The sequence below is a fragment of the Pipistrellus hanaki genome (assembly GCF_964339955.1).
Source record: "Pipistrellus hanaki genome assembly, chromosome: 9".
Taxonomy (NCBI): domain Eukaryota; kingdom Metazoa; phylum Chordata; class Mammalia; order Chiroptera; family Vespertilionidae; genus Pipistrellus; species Pipistrellus hanaki.
The window spans coordinates 76,038,121-76,058,463 of record NC_140511.1 but is presented as its reverse complement, the minus strand read 5'-3'; the positions used below and the strand labels follow the sequence as shown (position 1 = coordinate 76,058,463).

The following is a 20,343-nucleotide window of genomic DNA, read 5'->3' as shown; positions in this document are numbered from 1 at the left end:
GGCTGGGGCAGGGGTTAGGGGAGCAGCGACGGTCCCGGTTAGGGTGAGGCCTTGGGGTCCAAACGGGGGGTCTTCAGGGTCAGCATTAGGAGCCCAGCCTGGAGGCGGGGCTGGATCTCATGCAGTGGGGTTCCGGGAGGTCAGGGTCCAGCCCCCGGCAGGACAGGGACAGGGCCAGCCTGTCAGTCGTAGTCCGAGTCGTCGAACTTGGTGCTGAAGAAGGCGGCGGAGTCCTTGGCCAGCCGCGACAGGTGCAGTGCCCCGGTCACCACGAGCGCCAGCAGCAGCAGGGGCGGCACCAGGGCCCACATGGCGGCCAGGATGTTGTAGCACTTGGCCTTGGAGGCCAGACGCCGGGCCTCCACCAGGTCCCCCGCCACCTTCTGGTCCCGGGCCTGCGGACAGCGCGGGGCCAGGTCACGACGGGCGCTGGGCCTGGGGGGCCTGTGTCCGCCACCCCAGGCAGCCCCGGCCCCGCCTCGGAGGGCCGCGGGGACCGGGAATCTGGATGGAGGCGTGTGGCTGAGGGGACCTGGCCATGGGCCGCACCCGCTCCCTTCAGGGCCCAAACTGGACTCAGGGCTTGGGCCCTGCGGCAGAGGCTGGGGCGGGGTGCAGCCTGGGGTGGGACTGCAAGGGACCCAAGGGCCCTCGGTGGGGAGTCCGCTGGGGGGTTGCTCATGAGAACCCCAGCGTCTGAAAAGCCCCACCAGACGCCCCTGAGGACACCCCTCCCTCTCAGGAGCACCCTCAGTGGGGGCGCCCCTCCTCTAGGAGCACCCACGCGCCCACCTTGACGGAGTAGGCCAGCGCCAGGAAGCCCAGGCAGCACAGGTTCAGGTAGAGGGTGCTGAACAGCGACCAGAGGAGGTGGTCCCGCGGCGGGGACCCCGGCGCCCCCAGCGCCACCGCCGTGTGCGCGGCGCCGTCGGCCTTGCGGGGTGTCGGGGCGCGGGGCTCCTCGCGGGGATACGCGGTGTCCATGGGCTCCAGCGCCGTCGCCTCCTCCGCGGCCGCTCCGGGGGGCGCAGGCCCTTATACCCGCCGCCCAGCCCGGCCCGGCCGCCAAATATACCGGCGAATGGCAGCCCGGCCGCCCGCCCCTCCGGAGCCCGCCCTGCCCGGCCGCCCCCCACCCCGCCCTGCCGCCCCGCCAGACCGCCTCCCCTCCCCCCGCCACCGCCGCCGCCAAATATACCGGCGAATGGCAGCCCGCCCGCCCCCCACCCCGCGGAGCCCGCCTGGCCGCCCCCTCTCTCCCCCCGAACCCGCCCGGGGATGGGCACAGTGCGCCCCGCGCCCCGAGGGCCCCCTGCGGCCTGTGCGCGGATAACCCGCGGGGCCAGCTGCGGAGGGTGGGGGTGGGGGTGCTGTGGCTGTGGGGTGGGGGAGCTGTGGGGGTGAGGGTCTGTAGCTGTAGGGTGGGGGTGCTGTGGCTGTGGGGTGGGGGTCTGTGGGGGTGGGGGTGCTGTGGCTGTGGGGTGGGGGTCTGTGTCTGCGGGGTGGGGGTCTGTGGGGGTGGGGGTCTGTGTCTGCGGGGTGGGGGTCTGTGGGGGTGGGGGTGCTGTGGCTGTGGGGTGGGGGAGCTGTGGGGGTGAGGGTCTGTAGCTGTAGGGTGGGGGTCTGTGGGGGTGGGGGTGCTGTGGCTGCGGGGTGGGGGTGCTGTGGCTGTGGGGTGGGGGTCTGTCTGCAGGGTGGGGGAGCTGTGGGGTGGGGGAGCTGTGGGGTGGGGGTGCTGTGGCTGCGGGGTGGGGGTGCTGTGGCTGCAGGGGTGGGGGTCTGTGGGGCTCTGGGGGTGGAGGTGCTGTGGGGATAGGGGTCTGCGGGGGTGGGGGTGCTGTGGCTGCAGGGGTGGGGGTCTGTGGGGCTCTGGGGGTGGAGGTGCTGTGGGGATAGGGGTCTGCGGGGGTGGGGGTGTTGTGGCTGCGGGGTGGGGGTCTGTGGGGGTGGGGGTGCTACCGGTGGGGGTGCTGTGGGGGTGGGGGTGCTGTGGCTGCAGGGGTGGAGTGCCCTGGGTGCAGCCCAGCCATCAAAGGCTCCTGCGGCCCTGGTGGGGCGGGGCCAGCGCCAGGGAAGCCCTCAGGAGGGGGAGTTGGGGGAGAAGGGGGAGGAGCAGAAGCCACAACGCTCCTCCCAGAACTGAGTGCAGGCCCTGCCCCGTCGCCCTCCTTCAGAGTCCAGCCTTGGGGCACCGTCCCGCCCGCCTCCCCCCTGCTGGACCATCTTCCCTGGACCTCAGCCCCTCCTGCTCTGACGGGGGACCCCGGGGCGGGGCACCTCCGGCCAGGCATCCCCACCCCCCCAGACAAAGCACAGCTGCTGGGCCAAGATTAGGAGCTGCAGGTGGTCACAGCGGGTGTGGGGTCCCTCCCTCTGGCTGCGGACTGATGGGAGAACCACAAACCAGAGCCAGCAGGCCCAGGCGGTTTGGTGGGAGGATCGGTGCTTCCTCTCCGGGTTTCTGTCCCTCCAGGGCCACTGGCTGCCCCTAACCCTGCCCCCTGCAGAGGAGCAGGGACAGCTGGAGGGCCGCTCAGGAGGGGCTGGGGCCTGGGCTGCACCGCTGCCCCCACGTGCAGACACCGCGGCCTCCAGAGAACCGGCCGGCCGCCCTCACCCAGCACCGCTGCTCCCAGCCGCTCGGAGTCAGCGAGGCTTGTCCTGGGGCCAGGGCTGGTCTGGCCCAGTGCCCCTTGGGTCAGGGTCAGACGCTGGGGAGGAGGGGACCCCTCCTAGGCCCCTGGTCCAGCCGCTGCTCCCAGCTGGAGGCCAGAAACCAGGGACATCTGAGAAAGTGCCAGGACCCCTCCGAGCCGCAAGGGGGCTGTCTCAGGGGCGGGCTGGGGACCGGGCAGTGGCCTGGCCCAGGGAATGCCAGCATGGTCACGAACAGGTGCACTTTATTGAGCTCAGCTGCTGACAGGTGTGTGAACAGGTGCAGGATGAAGGAAGGGGTGGGTGCCCCGGCGGGGCCGGCGGGGGTGAGGGTGGGGACGCGGCGGCACCTGTTTGGCAGTGACTAGTCGGCCCCGCCACTCTGCTGGGCCCACATCTTCACATTGAAGAGATCTGGGTACCGATTCAGGAGAATGATGAGCCCGACGGTAATCAGGATGCCCAGGATCGTGGCCCAGATGTTGAGGCAGTTGGCGATGTTCGCATAGCTCTGCGCCCCGGTCACGTCTCCCACCATCCTCCGGTCCCTAGACTGGGAGAGAAGAGATGGTGAGGGGTCTGGAGGGGCCCTGGGCACAGCCAGGCGCTGTGACTCAGGCCCACCCCTGGCTGCTCCAGCCCAGACCAGCCTCCACCTGCCCTCAGCCAGGTCAGGGACCCCTCCCTGTTCCCTGGAGCCTGAGCAGGCCAGGCCAGGGGGGCCTCCTCACAGCCGCTCAGCCTCCCCAGAACCTCAGGGCTCCTGTCCCCCAGTCCTGGCCGCTTTGCTGGCCACTCACCGCGCCCCCTCCCCCTGCCCCCCAGGACTCCGCATCTTTGAGGACTTTGCCTTTTTCTGGACCAGACCGAGGCCTGAGGGGCAGGTGTGGAGGGCGGAGCCCTGTACTTGGGTTGAAAGGAGAGCTCCAGGGGTGGGGACAGGTGGTGACCCTCCACGCAGGCCCCCCCCACACACACACCAGGACTCTCACTGGATGAGCCGTGGCCTGACCCCAGGCTGACCCCAGCACATCCGCACAGAAAGCGCTCACGAGGGCTCCCCATCCCAAGGCTTGCACAGCTTTCCGGAAGCCTCCCTCCCCCTCCCCACTCCCCCCCCCCCCCCCCGCCCGGCGCACACCCACCTTCACAGAGTAGGCGAACGCCAGGAAGCCCAGGCAGCAGGGGTTGAAGAAGAGGCTGTTGAACAGGGAACAGATGATGTGGTCGGGCACCACGGTCTCGGTGGTGGCGGTGTCACCGCCGAGGATATTGATCACTGTCCTCCCGGTTGGCTTCTCGCCCTGGGGAGCCTCCATGTTGACCTCGGGCCCCTTCTTGGTCATCTCCGGTTTGGGGAGCGGGTGGGGTCCCAGGTGAAGCAGGTGGACGCGTCCTGAGACAGAGACGGGAGCCGTGTGGGTGCCGCTGCTGGGGCCGCCCAGGCCCCTCCCTCCGGGGGGGGGGGCGTTGTGATTTCTCAGAAACATCCATTTCTGGGCATTTTGTAAATCGGTGATTTGGTGATTTGGCTGGTCGCTAGGAGGTCAGGCTATGCTGGGACCCTGGGAGGTGCCGTCCTGGCACGCAAGCCTGGTCTTGTCTTGGCCTCTCCTGGAGGCTGCTCTGGGCCGGGGGTGTTTCCCAGCCTGGAGCCGCCACTCCCCCCCCTGGGAGCCCCCCTCCCCCTCACACAGACCCCACACTCCACCCGCCGAGGAAGCTCTGTGCTGATTCCACTTCTTTTTTATTGGTTAAGCCTTCCCCTGAGTTAATGTTAAAAAAAACAAAAACAAAAAAAAACAAAAACCAACAACACAAAAACCAAAACATTGAAACCTGCAAAGAATTTGTGTGAGTTTATTGGAGCCAAACTGTCAAACACATGCCAGGACGAATTGAGATGATGCTCCGGAGAATGGCGGGTCACACCTGTCTTCATACATGGCAGTCAAAGGAGAGAGGGCGGTGGGTAACACGAAATTCATTGGCGACAGACTGGAGAGGAGGGAGAAAGCAAAGGGGGCCGGGGGGAGGCGGGGGAGACCCTGCGGTTGGATACAAACTAAAACGATGGACACATGCTGTCCCCATAATTCCACAGGGGACGCATGCACAGGGGGTCTAAAAATTTCAAAAACGTTTATGCTTCCTATAAGATACAAACTTTGAGAAAAGGCTAGAAAAGTTTGAATTTCATAAAATGAAAGATGTGCTCCATTGTGGACGGCGAGGGCCACGTGTCAAATCTGACACATATGACCCGAGGTACTTCATCAATAATCCACCGAGCATAAATCACACAGGAGACAGACGTGCAATGCACGGATCACTCACGGTTTATGCACCAGAGTCCTGTGGGTTCCAGACCTCGGCAGCCGCCCGGGGATCCGCAGACAGACACACACAGCTCACGGAGGACGTTCGGGGCTCGCGGCTCGGGCAGAGCTTTGGGGTGCAGGCAGGGGGAGTGGAGAGGGACCCTCTGTGGAGGAGCAGTGGGAGCGTCGCTGATCTCCTGTGGAGCTTGCTCTTTGTATGTGTCTTCAGTGCTCAGAGGTGTCCTCAGTGTGTCTTATGGGCGGGTCCCAGGAGCCCTGCTATCCGGTCTGACATACGGGGTACAGGTCACTTTATCTATTTTCTACTCACAGGCCACCCAAGGGTGCTTATCGGTTTGTTTACATGCCATTGCATACTTTCAGATATCACACTTCAATTCCACACTTTCATACTTATTCAATATTGTATTTTTTTCCCTTATTACTGTTACACATACTTAGGTGGGTGCAGGGACAATTAGCATGATAATGAAGGAATCTGTGGTCTCAGTCCTGGCACCCCCCACATTTGGTTGTGGCCCAGGGGCTCCAGAAAAAGGGGAGTTACAAGTCACCCAGACATTTCAAGGGTGTGTTATCCTAGATGCAAAAAGGCCGGCGGGGTCAGTTAAGGTGAAGGGTGACCTTGTCAGGGAAGACACCGGCCTAGGAGGTGACTGCCCACCACAACTGCTTCCAGTTCAAGCTTCATTTCAGACCGTCCTGTGTGGTTGCTTTAGGTCTGGGTTTGCAAGACCGCCACGCGGGCCTCCCCTGAGCTGTCAGGTCAGCACGTGGCCCCCGCCGTCCACAATATAAATGCAAAGAAAACTTGTGGTTAATGTTTCATGGAGCACATCTTTCATTTTATGAAATTCAAACTTTTCTAGCCTTTTCTCAAAGTTTGTATCTTTATAATACAATAGGAAGCATAAACGTTTTTGAAATTTTTAACCAGCTTTAGCAAGCAATGAGTTTAATTTGAGTAAGTTTAAAATCTGACCATTTGATTTAACTTTCATCAATGGCACTTCCTTTCTTTTCTTTTCTTTTCTTTTTTTTTTTAATATTTCTTTATTGATTTCAGAGAGGAAGGGAACAGGAAAGAGAGAAACATCAAGGATGAGAGTGAATTATTGATTCGCTGCCTCCTGCACGTCCCCCACTGGGGATCAAGCCCACAACCTGGGCATGTGCCCTTGGCCAGAATTGAACCTGGGACCCTTCAGTCTGCAGGCCGGCGCTCTATCCACTGAGCCACACCAGCCAAGGCAGTGGTCGGCAAACTCATTAGTCAACAGAGCCTAATATCAACAGCACAACAATTGAAATTCCTTTGGAGAGCCACATTTTTTTAAACTTAAACTTCTTCTAACGCCCCTTCTTCAAAATAGACTCGCCCAGGCCGTGGTATTTTGTGGAAGAGCCACACTCAAAGGGCCAAAGAGCTGCATGTGGCTTGGGAGCCGCAGTTTGCCCACCACGGAGCTAGGGCAATGGCATTCCCTTTCGCTCCCTCTTAGTCTCTCTGGCCAGACCAGAGAGCCACTGTTTTATTGGTGACAGGTGTGTACACCTTCCCTGCCCTTCCCGTGCTTCACCAATAGGCTACCCCATGTCATTCAGGTTTCTTCAGTCCCAATGGTATGTCGTGCAAATATTGCCTGGACAATAAAAGGACCTTAGAGCTCAGCCAGCGTGACTCAGTGATTGAGCTTCAACCTATGAACCTCTGGGCTCATGGGTTGACGCTCATCCACTGAGCCACACCAGCCGGGCTGGGAAATTTCTCTTTATTTCCATTCCTTTCTGTTTTTATTTTTTTTTTAAATATATTTTTTTAAAAATCGGAGAGGGAGCCCAAACCGGTGTGGCTCAGTGGATAGAGCATCGGCCTGCGGACTAAGGGGTCCCGGGTTCGATTCGGTCAAGGGCATGTACCTTGGTTGTAGGCACATCCCCAGTGGGGGGAGTGCAGGAGGCAGCTGGTCGATGATTCTCTCTCATCCATGTTTCTGGCTCTCTATCCCTCTCCCTTCCTCTCTGTGAAAAAATCAATAAAATATATATTTTTTTTAAATTGGAGAGGGATAAAGAGTTAGAAGCATCGATGAGAGAGAAACATCAATCAGCTGTCTCCTGCACACTCCTCACTGGGGATGTGCCCGCAACCAAGGTACATGCCCTTGACTGAAATCGAACCTGGGACCTCTCAATCCTCAGGCCTATGTCTATCCACTGAGCCAAACTAGCCAGGGCTCTTTCTGTTTTTAAATCAAGCTAATTGACATAGGGCACTGTGTCCTCCTCAGGCGTACGGCCTAAGGACTTACCAGGGCTGGAGGGAGGCAGAGTAGAGGGGGACCAGCTGTGGTTATGAGAAATACCCATCCTGCTCTGTACGGCCTGATGGTTTTGTTCTGAAGAAAGGAGTCGTGTCCCGGGAACCGGGGAGTTAACTCGAAATGCAGTCCGTTCTCCGTATCCCAGAGCTGCCCGCCATCCTGGGAAGACAGACGCACACACTGGTTGGAGACCCAGAGGCTCCTGCCCTGTGCCGCCCCCAGCCCTCATCGCCTGTAATCTGCAACCATAACGAAACAGCAATGTAAGGGGTGAGATAGGACAGGTTTAGGGAATTTTGGAAATTTTGGAAATTAGGGGACGGTGGAGGAGCACAGGTGGAGGAGCACAGGGCTGCAGAGCCACAGCTGGTGTGTTTCCATAGAATGGGGGAGCTGGGAGCAGCAGAAGGTCTATGTTTACAAAATAAAGGGAAGGAAGCCCTCCATTCAGAAGAAGAAAGCCCAAAGGGACAGGAAAACAATAAGGAGGGGAGGGGGATGGGGAGACCTCACACGTGCCTGTGAGGCAGGGGTCTTCAAACTACGGCCCCCCGCAGGCCACATGCGGCCGCAGAGGAGTCTGATCCGGCCCGCCAGGTTTTTTGGGCAGTGAGCGCAGCCGAGGTGTTACAGTAGGAATTAGTAGTTCATATAGTCCGGCCCTCCAGCTCTCTGAGGGACCGTGATCTGGCCCCCACTTTAAAAAGTTTGAGGACCCCTGGTTAGACCTTCAGCCCCTGAGTTACTATAGTAACCAGCCTAAGGGAAAAGTGACCAATCAGAGGGGATATCAGGCACCAGGATCTGCAGCCTTTATAAGCCATAGGGAAGGGGAACTCAACGGGACCCTTTCCCCCTCCCCACGGGGAGTCCGTTCTGTGGGACTCTTTCCCTCTCCCCCTGTGGGAGTCTGTCTTTGTTCTTCAATAAATCTCCACCTTTGCTATACCACTCTCTGTCCGTGGATTCATTATTCATTCCGGCAGACAAAGAATCCGGGTTCCGGTCCGAAAGTCCTGTCTCCATAATACCCTGTTCCTTTTGCCTCCTTCCCCATGAAATCTTTGTCCTTCTATTCAGTCATAGCAGCTGGCTCCTCCTAGCCTGTGTGGCTCAGTGGATAGAGCATCAGTTTGCAGATCGAGGGGTCCCCAGGTTCCATTCTGGTCGAGGGCATGTACCTGGGCTACAGGCTCCTCCCTGGTCCGGGACCTGGTGGGGGGGGGGGGGGCAGTGCAGGATGCAACCAATCAAAGTGCTTCTCTCACATCGATGTTTCTCTCTGTCTCTCCCTCTCTCTAAAAATCAATGAAAAATATCCTCAGGTGAGGATTAAAAAAATAATGATAAAATAATACCTTTAAAAAAATAATAGCAGCTGGCTAATGGGGAGAGGGTCAGGGCAGATGTGTGCGGATCACCATACATGGCTACAAACAGGTGTTCTTTTTTTCTGTGATGCTGGCTTTCAAGACCTACTGCCGGCCCGGGCAGTTTTCTCAGCAGTTGGAGCATTAGCCCAGGCATTGAAGCAATGCAGGCTCCGTTCAGGTCAAGGGTACACACCTCGGTTGCAGGCTCCATCCCAGGCCCTGGGTCAGGGCGTGTGCGGGAGGCAACCCATCTATGCGTCTCTCTCACATCAACAGGAAAAAAATATCCTCGGGTGAGTTTTAACAACAACAAAATCTACTGTTTTAGCAACTTTTAAAATATGCAGTGCAGCGCTAGCTGGTTTGGCTCAGTGGATAGAGAGTCGGCCTGCGGACTGAAGGTCCCGGGTTCAATTCTGGTCAAGGGCACATGCACCCTGGATCAGGAGTCCACGTGGGGCTTTGAAAAGCTACAGCAGCCCTGGCCGGTGTGGCTCAGTGGTAGAGTGTCAGTCCACACACCAAAGGGTCACTGATTTGGTTCCCAGTCAAGGGCATGTACCCCCACACCTGGCTGGCAGGTTCGTAGGCAACCAGTCGATGTTTCTCTCCCTCTCTCTCTCCTTCTCTTTCCCTCCCTCCTTTCTACTCTCTCTAAAACCAATGAGGGGAAATATTCTCAGATAAGAATTAGAAAAAAACAAACAAACACACACACAAACAACAAAAATGATGACAATTTTTAAGGGCAAAAGACCTGAATCACATTTTCCAAGAAGATTGCTGATCACCAATGTTTCTGTCTCTCTCTCCCTCTCCCTTCCTCTCTCTGAAATCAATGAGAGAAAAAAAATACATTTTTAAAAAGGAAGACGTACAAATGACCAACAAGCATCTGAAAAGATATTCACCATTATGATTACTAAGAAATGCAGGTCAAACCACAAGGAGCTACTGAAAAGCATAGTAACCTCCATCTTGGATAAGAACTGCTGTTTAAAATTTAACCGTGCTATTCTGGCTTCTGTAAACATTTTCTTGCTTAAATAATAGGGAAAAGTAAGACTGCTCCCATTCCAGAGAAGCCATAAACTGTACCCAGACAGATTGTCAGTGCTGGTGCCAGGCCAGGCCTTGAGATCTGGTGTCATGGCCTGTCCCAGCACAGGGGACTTTTTCTCAGAAGGTCCGCAAGTCTCATTTCAAATTTGGAAAACAAAGAGCTGAAAAACATACACTGAGTGGCCAGATTATGATGATCTCTGAATGCATAATAATCTGGCCACTCAGTGTATATATCTATATCTATCTATCTATCTATATTTATAGGAGAGGTCCGGTGCACAAATTTGTGCATGGGTGGGGTCTGGCCAGCCTGGCCAGGGGGAATGGGATATATGTGGTTGGCCAGCCTGCCTGCTGGTCGAACTCCTGGTCGAGGGGACCATTTGCATATTAGCCTTTTATTATATAGGATATACACTGAGTGGCCAGATGATTATGCATTCAGAGATCATCATCTGGCCACTCCATGTATAAATAAGGGAGATTTCCACCATATTGGACCCCAGAATTGAGAAGTAAGGTTTCCTCTGGCCCGCTAGCGCTAGCAAAATGGACAGGACTCCAAACGCATTTGGCTTATCAATGAAGGCGCCTTCTAATTGACAATATGACCCTGCCATTCGGATGGACCTCACCAAAGTGCCAGGGAATAACAAGTGTTTGTGCGGAAAGAGAGAGAAACCAACCCCCCACAGGGCTGGTGGGATGTGAAATGGGGCAGCCGCCCGCCTCCAAACAAAGCAACCACGCGACCCAGCAACTCTCACCCAGGTGTGTGTGTGTGCGGGGGGGGGGGGGGGGGGGGATAAGTAAGCATGTCTGGACCGACTCGGGCACTGTGGTCATGGCAGCAGCTGGCCCCGACGTGGCGACAGCCCGGTGCCTGGCAATGGGTGAGAGACCAAAAGCCTCACCCTCTGGCACACACACGGAGGGTGTTCCTCAGCCCTAAAAGGGACAAAGTCCTGATGAGCTAGCCCGTGGGTGGCCCGCAAAAGCGTTTTACAAAGAAAAAGAAGAACCCTAACCGGTGTGGCTCAGTGGATAGAGCGTTGGCCTGCGGGCTGAAAGGTCCCGGGTTCGATTCCGGTCAAGGGCATGTACCTTGGTTGAAGGCACATCCCCAGCTGTTGGTGTGCAGGAGGCAGCTGATCGATGTTTCTCTCTCATGGTTGTTTCTAGCTCTCTATCCCTCTCCCTTCCTCTCTATAAAAAAAAACACACAAACAAACAACAACAACAAAAAAACCACAATAAAATATATTAATAAAAAAAAGAAAAGAAAGAAAAAGAAGACAGACTCAAGGTCATCCAAGGTATGACCCCTTTCACAGGCTCCACCCAGAAGAGGCACTTCCATGGAGACAGAGCTGGGTGGCGACCCGGGCAGGGGGACAGGGAAGTGGGGGTGATTGCCTAATGGCTCTGGGTGCTTTCTGGGGGAGAAAAGTTGACTCTAGGACAGCGGTGGTTGCACAACATGGAGAGAGCAGTAAATGCCACCGAAACGCACCTTTCTGAGCGGCTAGCGGTGTGTCCTGTCAATTCCTCCCAGAGCGGCCACACGCGTGGGGAGGGGCTCAGCTCAGGAACGTGGGGCCGGGCCGTGTCCCCGCTCCTGGGGCAGGAGGCTCCGGCTTCTCAGCAGCCGCCTCTGTGCTGCGGGCGCGCCTCGACATGCCCCCTGAGCCCCCCCCATAAAAAGAGTGGGGCTAACCGTAAGGTTTCAGTCGTTTAAGTAATCTGTGTCCAAACATTAGTTCACCACAGATTTCGACACGGTCACCTGATGCCACGCAGGACAAAGCCGTCAGTTACCTAAGAGGCAGGGCGGTGGCAGTGCCTCTGGGGGGCGGGCCGGTCCCACGGCCGAGGTTTATTGTTTCCAAAGCCCGTTCCCCCCAGGGGCTGTGAGAAACGGGACAGAAAACAGGAAGCTGTGGGCAACCCGCGGGGGGAGGGGTGGGAGGTGGGGGGAGCAGTGGGGGGGAAGCACGGTCAGCTGGAGTTGTGTCTGAGGAAGCCTACACCCGGCGTTTACTAGAAAAAGACGAAGTCTCCTCCCGGATAGTCTGAAGAAGCAGAGTCAACCACGTCCAACAAACTAGATAAAGTGTGGGGGGAGGGGGGGACAGAGCCCAATGGATGTGCCAACACAAACACAGAGTCATCAACACAGGGTGATGGGGAAAGGACCAAAACCATGAGCACGTCCCTCCGGGGGCTTAGGAGAGAGAGAGAGAGAGAGAGAGAGAGGGAGAGAGAGAGAGCCTGTGGGGCCTGTGGGGCACAAGGAAAAGAAGGCAAAGGGAAGCTAACTCAGCCTCGGGCACAGCATGAATGTGTCCGGAGAGGACGGGCGAGAGTTGAGGGACAGAAATATTGTTTGAGGAAAGAAGGCTGACCCTGACCGGTGTGGCTCAGTGGATAGAGCGTTGGTCTGGGGACTGAAAGGTCCCAGGTTCGATTCCGGTCAAGGGCATGTACCTTGGTTGCGGGCACATCCCCAGTAGGGGGTGTGCAGGAGGCAGCTGGTCGATGTTTCTAACTCATCGATGTTTCTCTCTCATCGATGTTTCTAACTCTCTATCCCTCTCCCTTCCTCTCTGTAAAAATCAATAAAATGTATTCTTTTAAAAAAGAAGAACAAGAAGGCTGACGGGTCACAAACGTGGTGGAGGATGATAACCTGGCGTCATTCCACACATGGGAAGGAATCGCTATCCCAGCAGGTCCCGGCCTCTGCCTCACCACACGCCACTGTGCTCCCGCCCCCTTCATCAGCCGGGGCAGGGCACCCGCTGAGCTGCGCCCCGCGGCCAGGGGCCCAGGCTGGCCCCCCATCCCCTTCTGCACTGGCCTGTGCAGCCATCAGGACTGTAGCAGGTGCATCCCAACCCCCTGCCCTCTCTCCAGACCAGGCGCCAGGCAGGGCTCCCTCCACGCCCGGACGGCCAGTGCACGTTGGCTCCGCTGGGTCAGCGGGTCCAGGGGAGCCCAGGGCCACACCCGCTCTTTCAATAGGACCGTTTCCCATGGGAACGGCCACAGCTGGCACCGGAGGGGCCTGGGGGAGGCGCTCTCAGGCCCAGAACTTGGAAGCTGAGGCCCAGCATGGACGCCAGACCTCTGGGCCATGGGGAGACGAGGGGCCCCGGGAGGCTGGTCTGCAGCCTTTTAAAAAATATATGTATGTATTTTATTGATTTTTTTTTTTTTTTTACAGAGAGGAAGGGATAGAGAGTTTGAAACACCGATGAGGGAGAAACATCCATCAGCTGCCTCCTGCACACCCCCTACTGGGTATGTGCCCACAACCAAGGTACATGCCCCTGACCGGAATCGAACCTGGGATCCTTCAGTCCACAGGCCAACGTTCTATCCACTGAGTCAAACTGGTTAGGGCTGGTCTGCAGGCTTGACCCGCTGGGCTGACAGGGGGAAGGCCAGGGATCCTGAGGGCCAGGCCAGGCCTGTGCCATGGGCACTCACACCCGCCTCCACTCAGGTGAGGCCTGTGGATGGCGACCGGCACAACTTGACCCTTTAGTCAGAGTGGTGTCCTGCTCCTCCGCACCCGACCGCCGGCCCCAAGACCGGGGTCCACCGCCACCTCACACCCTGCCTGTAACCCTCCGCACCTCGGCAAAGTGATGGGGGCAGGGGGGAGGGAGGAGGGCGGGGCACCTGGAGGCTGCTGCCCAAGGCCCGGCATCCTCCCTCTCCCACCCAGCCGCCTCCTCCAGATCCAGCGCCAACGTCGTGTTCGCGGCCCCGCCCCCCGCTCCCCGCCCCCGCCACAGCGGGCCTGCGGGGCCCCTGGGACAGGCAATCGGGGCTGCTGGGCCCAGGCCCAAACAGGAGGCACCCACCCCACCCACAGCCTGTGCTTCGGAGGAGAGGCCTGTGCCAAGTGAGGGTGGGCTGCGGGCGGGGCTCACGCTGGGCTGGAGGGCGGGATCAGGGGACCACAGGGCCTGGGGTGAGTGACAGACAGGAGACTCAAGGAAGATGGTCGGATTTCCTCCCAATTTGTTCTTTTTTTTTTTTTTTTAAAATATATTTTATTGATTTTTTCACAGAGAGGAAGAGAGAGGGATAGAGAGTTAGAAACATCGATGAGAGAGAATCATTGATCAGTTGCCTCCTGCACACCCCCTTACTGGGGATGTGCCCGCAACCAAGGTACATGCCCTTGACCGGAATCCTTTCAGTCCGCAGGCCGACGCTCTATCCACTGAGCCAAACCGGTTTCGGCTGAATTTGTTCTGATGCCACCTGACGTCATGGGTGTCTTTCATCCTCCTAGGTCTTTTGGCCACATCACCAATGTTGAAAACGCAGGAAACCGACGCTTCTGAGAAATCACAACTGCCCTCACCCCCGAGGGAGGGGCCTGAGCGCCCCAGCAGCGGCACCCACAGGGCTCCCGTCTCTGCCTCAGGACAAGTCCACCTTCTTCACCCGGGACCCCACCCGCTCCCCAAAGACGGAAATGACCAAGGGGGAACACGAGCTGGCCTTCATGGGGGCTCCCCAGCACTCAGGGCCCGTGATGTACACCGTGGTCGATGTCCCGACCGACACCGTGGTGCGTGACCACGTCGTCTGGTCCCTGTTCAGCACCCTCTTCCTCAACTCCTTCTGCCTGGGCTTCGTGGCGTTCGCCTACTCCGTGAAGGTGGGTGTGTGCATGGGGTCTCCCCGGAGAGTGTGTGCGAGCCCCCCTGGGTCTGCTGCCCCGACGGCCTTGGGGTCAGGGGACCACAGGTGTATGAGCACCTATGTGTGTGTGCAGGTCACGGTGAGGCTGACGGTGAGGATTAGGGTTAGGGTTAGCTGTGAGGAGGCCCCCCTGGCCTGGCCTGGCCTGGCCTGCTGAGGCTCCAGGGAACAGGAGGGGTCTCTGACCTGGCTGAGGGCAGGTGGAGGCTGGTCTGGGTGGGGAGCAGCCAGGGGTGGGGCGGGCCTGAGTCACAGCACCTGGCTGTCCTCAGGGCCCCTCTGCTGAACCAAACCCAACATTGTCACTGGTAATAATATGTAAAGGGAGCTGGCCAACCTTGATGGTGGCTCTGAATGGTCTGAGCTATTAACTCATTGTCAAGGTTGAGTCACTGTAGTGGTAAAAGGTAAAAAGGGCTGGCTAACCGAAACCAAACATTGTTCGCTGGTAGTAAAATGTAAAAAGAGCTGGCCAACCTCAAAATGTAAAAAGAGCTGGCCAACCTCGATGGCTCTGAATGGGCGGAGCTATTTAACTCATCTTCTAGTTGAGATAGTAGTAGTTGAGGCAACTTGAATTTGTTGATCATATGTAAATTCTTGTGGATTTCCTGTTGTTGGAATTTCCCACCTAAGAGATGTCTTTGTCTCAGAATCTCAATAAAAGGAATGGCAAAAGGCCAGAGCATGTAGTCCTCCCCGAGAGGTGGACTCCCACCTAGCCCCCATGTTCCCAAATTAACTATTTTCTAGCCTCTTCATTTTAGTGTGCGACCTTCTCCAGAAACCGGACTCTGAGTGGGCCCTGAACCACGCGGGTCGTGGTAAGGGATCCCGCACCCCTCCAGACCTCTCACCATCTCTTCTCCCCCAGTCTAGGGACCGGAAGATGGTGGGAGACATGGTTGGGGCCCAGAGGTTTGCCTCCACTGCCAAGTGCCTCAACATCTGTACGCTGATCCTTGCCTTCCTTGCGTTGGTCAGTTTCCTCCTTTTCTACATCTTTGCATCTACTTCGAGCATTTCCCGGCAATACTGATGTCTTAAAGTTACAGAGGCCACTGGTACCTGCCTGGAGCCGAGACTGTCGTGTGCTCCCGGCTGTGTCAACGCACATGTGTCTGCGATGGAGTTCAATAAAGCACATGTGTGTGACAAGGCTGTGTTTTCACCTGGGAGAGCCCCTGAGACTGAGCCCATCCCCTCCTGCCCCCCTGCCCGCTGCCCTGGGGTGAAGTGGGCTCAGGGCAGCTGCACCTTACCTGCACCTGGCCCCAAGCTGGGGGTAACACAAGAGAAAGGCTTTGGGGGGGGGGGGAGTGTCCTTCCTTCCCAGAGGGATGAGCCCTGACCCAGGACAAGTTCATTTGGGGAACAGGAGCCCTGGACCAGAACACCCCTGGCCCCAAGGTCCCCATCATCTCAGGCCGCCGGTGGAGAGAGCCCAGGTGATCGCTGCTCTTCAGGCGGAAGGGGAAGCTGGGCCCTGACCCGGGAGTGAGCCCCGTACCTCGTTCTGTCAAGGTTCCCCAGGGGCAGGCGCTCAGGGTGCCTCAGGGCGGACCCTCCTGCAGCCAGCGGGGCGGAGCCGGGGGAGTGCGGCCGGCCACGCCTGCCCCTTGCTCCTGGGCACCGGACAGCTGGGTCCTCCCACCCCTCACCCGCGCCCCCTTCTCTGCCCCAACAGCAGCGCCCTGACGCCAGGAGGCGGCCTGCGGGGTGGTGTCCCCAGGAGGAGCCACAGGACCTCCCCAGGACGCCCTGTCCCCAGGGGTCCCCCTCGGAGCAGGATGGGCGTCAGGCCCACGGGGGACCGCCCTGCAGCGGGGAGGCTGGCGGGCCCGCCCCATCCATTAGCCCCGCCCCGTCCGCCCCGTCACTCCCGCCAATGTGGTCAAGCAAATTCCCGACCCCGCCCACGCCCCTCCGCGCCCACCGGTCAAGCCACGCCCACCGCACAAAGCCACGCCCACCACGTGTGGGGCGCCCCCTCCTGGCGGGAGCGGTTGTTCCGCGGTCGGACCTCCCGCATCTCAGGGTCTTGTCCCCGCGACCACGGCCCGCTGCACCGGGGCCTGCCGCTGCCTGCCCGTTCTCCCAGGGTCCAGGCCACGGGCTCTGCCGGCCGCACCGGGGCGTCCCCCACAGGCGGCGCGTCAGTCCCAAGTCCCAACCTCTCGGGCGGCTTCCCTCCAGCTCGCAACGCCCTTCTGCCCGCTGCCCGCGGGGCTCTCCCCCGGCCCTGGGCGCGGAGGCCGGGGTCCCCTGTCCCTGGAGAAGCGAAGCCTTCCTCCACCCGGAGGGGGGTCCGCCAGCCTCCCCCCTGCAGGACCATCCTCCCTGGGCCTCAGCCCTCCTGCTCTGACGGGGGACCCCGGGGCGGGGGGCACCCTCCTGAGACGCATCCTTCCCCCCAGACAAAGCACAGCCGCTGGCCCAGGATTAGGTGCTGCAGGGTGGTCACAGCGGGTCTGACCAGAGAACCAGCGGGAACAGCTGCTGCCCACAGACCAGAGCCCGCAGGCCCACCTTCCCGCAGCTGGAGCCCAGGCGGCCGGGCCCAAGGGCAAAGCTCCTGCAGGGGGTCACCTCCCTGACACCAGCCCCTAGCCCCCAGCCCCCAGCCTCTCCAGGCGCCTGTGCACGGCCTGGGGTCGAGGTGAGGACGGCTCCAGCCCACGGGCATCCAGGCCCTGGCAAAGGCTCAGGTCAAAGCCCCCGCCTGGCACTGGCAGCTCCAGCCAGCAGGCCCAGGAGGTTTGGTGGGACGATTGGTGCTTCCTCTCAGGGTTTCTGTCCATCGAGGCTGAGTCCCCTGTCCCTCCAGGGCCACTGGCTGCCCCTAACCCTGCCCCCTGCAGAGGAGCAGGGACAGCTGGAGGGCCGCTCAGGAGGGGCTGGGGCCTGGGCTGCACCCCTGCCCCCACGTGCAGACGCCGCGGCCTCCAGAGAACCGGCCGGCCGCCCTCACCCAGCACCGCTGCTCCCAGCCGCTCGGAGTCAGCAAGGCTTGTCCTGGGGCCAAGGCTGGTCTGGCCCAGTGCCCCTTGGGTCAGGGTCAGACGCTGGGGAGGAGGGGACCCCTCCTAGGCCCCTGGTCCAGCCGCTGCTCCCAGCTGGAGGCCAGAAACCAGGGACATCTGAGAAAGTGCCAGGACCCCTCCGAGCCGCAAGGGGGGCTGTCTCAGGGGCGGGCTGGGGACCGGGCAGTGCCCTGGCCCAGGGAATGCCAGCATGGTCACGAACAGGTGCACTTTATTGAGCTCAGCTGCTGACAGGTGTGTGAACAGGTGCAGGATGAAGGAAGGGGTGGGTGCTCCGGCGGGGCCGGCGGGGGTGAGGGTGGGGAGGACGCAGTGGCACCTGCGTGGCAGTGACTAGTAGCCCCTGCGGTTCCCCATGCCCTGCGCCAGCGCCTGAGTGTATAGCGGGAGCACAAGGGACACGAGAATGATGAGTCCGATGGTCATCAGGATGCCCAGGGCCAGGGTCGCGATGTTGAGGCACCTGGCGGTGGACGCAAAGCTCTGCGCCCCAATCACGTCTCCCACCATCTTCCGATCCCTAGACTGGGGGAGAAGAGATGGTGAGGGGTCTGGAGGGGCCCTGGGCACAACCAGGCGCTGTGACTCAGGCCCACCCCTGGCTGCTCCAGCCCAGACCAGCCTCCACCTGCCCTCAGCCAGGTCAGGAACCCCTCCCTGTTCCCTGGAGCCTGAGCAGGCCAGGCCAGGGGGGCCTCCTCACAGCCGCTCAGCCTCCCCAGAACCTCAGGGCTCCTCTCCCCCAGTCCTGGCCCCTTTGCTGGCCGCTCACCGCCCCCCCTGCCCCCCAGGGCTCTGCATCTTTGAGGACTTTGCCTTTTTCTGGACCAGACCGAGGCCTGAGGGGCAGGTGTGGAGGGCGGAGCCCTGTACTTGGGTTGAAAGGAGAGCTCCAGGGGTGGGGACAGGTGGCGACCCTCCACGCAGGCCCCCCCACACCAGGACTGTCACTGGATGAGCTGCTGCCTGACCCCCACCCCCACCCCGTCTCCCCCAAGCACATCCGCACAGAAAGCGCTCACGAGGGCTCCCCATCCCAAGGCCGTCGGGGCAGCATACCTGGGGGGAGGGTGGGCTCACACTCTTTCCGGGGAACCCTCCCCCCTACCCCCGGACACACACACCCACCTTCACGGAGTAGGCGAACGCCACGAAGCCCAGGCAGCAGTAGTTGAAGAAGAGGGTGTTGAACAGGGACCACACGATGTGGTCGGGCACCACCGTGTCGGTCGGGACGTGGACCACGGTGGACATCACGGGCCCCGAGTGCTGGGGAGCCCCCAGGTTGGTCACCTCGTGCTGCTCCTTGAACATCTCGGGTTTGGGGAGCGGGTGGGGTCCCGGGTGAAGAAGGTGGACGCGTCCTGGGACAGAGACGGGAGCCGTGTGGGTGCCGCTGCTGGGGCCGCTCAGGAGGTGCCTGCTTCCCCGTCTTTATAGGCGGTAATGGGCCGGTGAGGAGGCGTGTCCGAGCAATGAGGGAGTGTCCCATAAACCTTTAGGGTGCTGTTCTCGGGGCTGAGTCACAGCATTGCTGTGCTCTAGGTCCTTCTAGCGGCCTTCCAGGAGGCCTTGGGGTGTGGCCTTGCTGGGGAACAGGCCTGGGACAATAAGTAATCTGATATTGGAGGCATTGACTCTTTGTCTTACTCTGCATTTAAGTTCTTACCGGACAAAGCTTGTCCCCAGCGCACCTCTCAGCAGCTGTGTCGCCCCACCTGGGAGCCACAGAATCTGTGCCCTGGGTTACACACACACACACACACACACACACACACACACACACACCCAGTGTCAGATTTAAGAAAGTGCTTGAGCCCTGACCGGTTTGGCTCAGTGGATAGAGCATCGGCCTGCGGACTGAAGGATCACACGTTCGATTCCGGTCAGGGGCATGTACCTTGGTTGCAGGCACATCCCCAGGAGGGGGTGTGCAGGAGGCAGTTGATCGATGTTTCTCTCTCATCAATGTTTCTAACTCTCTCTCCCTCTCCCTTCCTCTCTGAAAGTGTGAGTGAGCCCTAAGTGGTTTGGCTCAGTGGATAGAGCGTCGGCCTGCAGATTCAAGGGTCCCAGGTTCGATTCTGGTCTAGGGCAAGTACCTTGGTTGGGGGCATGCAGGAGGCGGCTGGTCTATGTTTCTCTTGCACGGTGACAGCTGTCCATCCCCAGGGTTCTAGAACCACAGTCTGACATGTGTGGTTCTGTCCCCATGTGTACAAAACCTTGTTGCACTGAGGACATGGGAGCCCCAGGGTCCCAGGCCCCATCCCCGTCTGCGGTGTCCTCTGACCTGGAGCGTCTCCTCCGGCCGGCCACGTGGCTCAGCGAGCCGGGAGCGCCATCTACGTGTCTGCGATGGCCATTTTCAAGTTTTCCTGAGAACTCCAAAGATTTCATGTGATTTTAAAAATATGTTTTGTTGATTTTTAGAGAAGGAAGGGAGAGGAAGAAAGAGAGAGAGACATCCAGTTGCCTCTTGCACGCCTCCCGCTGGAGACTGAGCCGGCAACCTGGGCTTCTGCCCTGACTGGGAGTCAAACCAGCAGTCTCTTGGGTCAGTACACAACCATTGAGCCACACCAGCCGGGCGAAAATATTTTTTTTCTGTCTGTCTTTCCTCCTCCTCTTCCTCCTCCTTCTCCTCATCCTCCTCCTCCTCCTCCTTCTCCTTACCTGAGGATATTTCCCCAGTGGAAGGGAAGGGGAGAGACAGAGAGAAACATCCATGTGAGAGAGACACATTGATTGGTTGCCTCCTGCATTTGCCCCTCCTGGGCTGTGGCCCGGGAGGAGCCAGCAGCCGAGGTAAGTG

The 20,343-nt window shown here is 59.3% G+C and overlaps 4 protein-coding genes across 10 annotated transcripts; 1 reads left to right on the top strand and 3 right to left on the bottom strand.

Annotated features, from left to right (window-relative positions):
* Positions 1–23: 23 nt before the first annotated feature.
* IFITM5 (interferon induced transmembrane protein 5) lies at positions 24–1,358 on the bottom strand. The gene is made up of 2 exons (XM_084894612.1): positions 793–1,358; positions 24–395 (listed from the first exon to the last, which is right to left on the bottom strand). Exons 1-2 carry the CDS (start codon positions 982–984, stop codon positions 183–185), a joined length of 405 nt encoding a protein of 134 aa, XP_084750738.1. The 5' UTR covers positions 985–1,358; the 3' UTR covers positions 24–182.
* Positions 1,359–2,883: 1,525 nt separating this feature from the next.
* LOC311627882 (interferon-induced transmembrane protein 1-like) lies at positions 2,884–5,246 on the bottom strand. 7 transcript variants are annotated; one of them, XM_084894599.1, is made up of 4 exons: positions 4,993–5,246; positions 4,495–4,653; positions 3,801–4,051; positions 2,884–3,208 (listed from the first exon to the last, which is right to left on the bottom strand). In XM_084894599.1, the coding sequence occupies exons 2-4, from the start codon at positions 4,595–4,597 to the stop codon at positions 3,020–3,022; spliced, it is 543 nt and encodes a 180-aa protein (XP_084750725.1). In that variant the 5' UTR covers positions 4,598–4,653; positions 4,993–5,246; the 3' UTR covers positions 2,884–3,019. The 7 variants fall into 7 exon arrangements, with proteins under 7 accessions (XP_084750725.1, XP_084750728.1, XP_084750727.1 ...); XM_084894602.1 differs by having other exon boundaries at positions 4,545–4,653; positions 4,993–5,245; XM_084894601.1 differs by having other exon boundaries at positions 4,495–4,587; positions 4,993–5,245.
* An 8,742-nt stretch (positions 5,247–13,988) lies between these two features.
* Positions 13,989–15,640, top strand: LOC311627886 (interferon-induced transmembrane protein 1-like). Its single transcript, XM_084894609.1, has 2 exons — positions 13,989–14,440; positions 15,359–15,640. Exons 1-2 carry the CDS (start codon positions 14,255–14,257, stop codon positions 15,521–15,523), a joined length of 351 nt encoding a protein of 116 aa, XP_084750735.1. The 5' UTR covers positions 13,989–14,254; the 3' UTR covers positions 15,524–15,640.
* Positions 15,641–17,722: 2,082 nt separating this feature from the next.
* Positions 17,723–19,076, bottom strand: LOC311627884 (interferon-induced transmembrane protein 3-like). Its single transcript, XM_084894607.1, has 2 exons — positions 18,657–19,076; positions 17,723–18,053 (listed from the first exon to the last, which is right to left on the bottom strand). The coding sequence occupies exons 1-2, from the start codon at positions 18,840–18,842 to the stop codon at positions 17,862–17,864; spliced, it is 378 nt and encodes a 125-aa protein (XP_084750733.1). The 5' UTR covers positions 18,843–19,076; the 3' UTR covers positions 17,723–17,861.
* Between the last annotated feature and the right edge of the window lie 1,267 nt (positions 19,077–20,343).

Excerpts from the sequence above, each read along its gene's own strand:
- IFITM5 (XM_084894612.1), bottom strand. The coding sequence starts at position 984 with ATGGACACCGCGTATCCCCGCGAGGAGCCCCGCGCCCCGACACCCCGC. Across the intron at positions 396-792 it reads CGCTGGCCTACTCCGTCAAG|GCCCGGGACCAGAAGGTGGC; the intron begins GTGGGCGCGTGG and ends CGCTGTCCGCAG.
- LOC311627882 (XM_084894599.1), bottom strand. The coding sequence starts at position 4,597 with ATGAAGACAGGTGTGACCCGCCATTCTCCGGAGCATCATCTCAATTCG. Across the intron at positions 4,052-4,494 it reads CTCACACAAATTCTTTGCAG|GACGCGTCCACCTGCTTCAC; the intron begins GTTTCAATGTTT and ends TCTCTGTCTCAG. Across the intron at positions 3,209-3,800 it reads CGTTCGCCTACTCTGTGAAG|TCTAGGGACCGGAGGATGGT; the intron begins GTGGGTGTGCGC and ends CTTCTCTCCCAG.
- LOC311627886 (XM_084894609.1), top strand. The coding sequence starts at position 14,255 with ATGACCAAGGGGGAACACGAGCTGGCCTTCATGGGGGCTCCCCAGCAC. Across the intron at positions 14,441-15,358 it reads CGTTCGCCTACTCCGTGAAG|TCTAGGGACCGGAAGATGGT; the intron begins GTGGGTGTGTGC and ends CTTCTCCCCCAG.
- LOC311627884 (XM_084894607.1), bottom strand. The coding sequence starts at position 18,842 with ATGTTCAAGGAGCAGCACGAGGTGACCAACCTGGGGGCTCCCCAGCAC. Across the intron at positions 18,054-18,656 it reads CGTTCGCCTACTCCGTGAAG|TCTAGGGATCGGAAGATGGT; the intron begins GTGGGTGTGTGT and ends CTTCTCCCCCAG.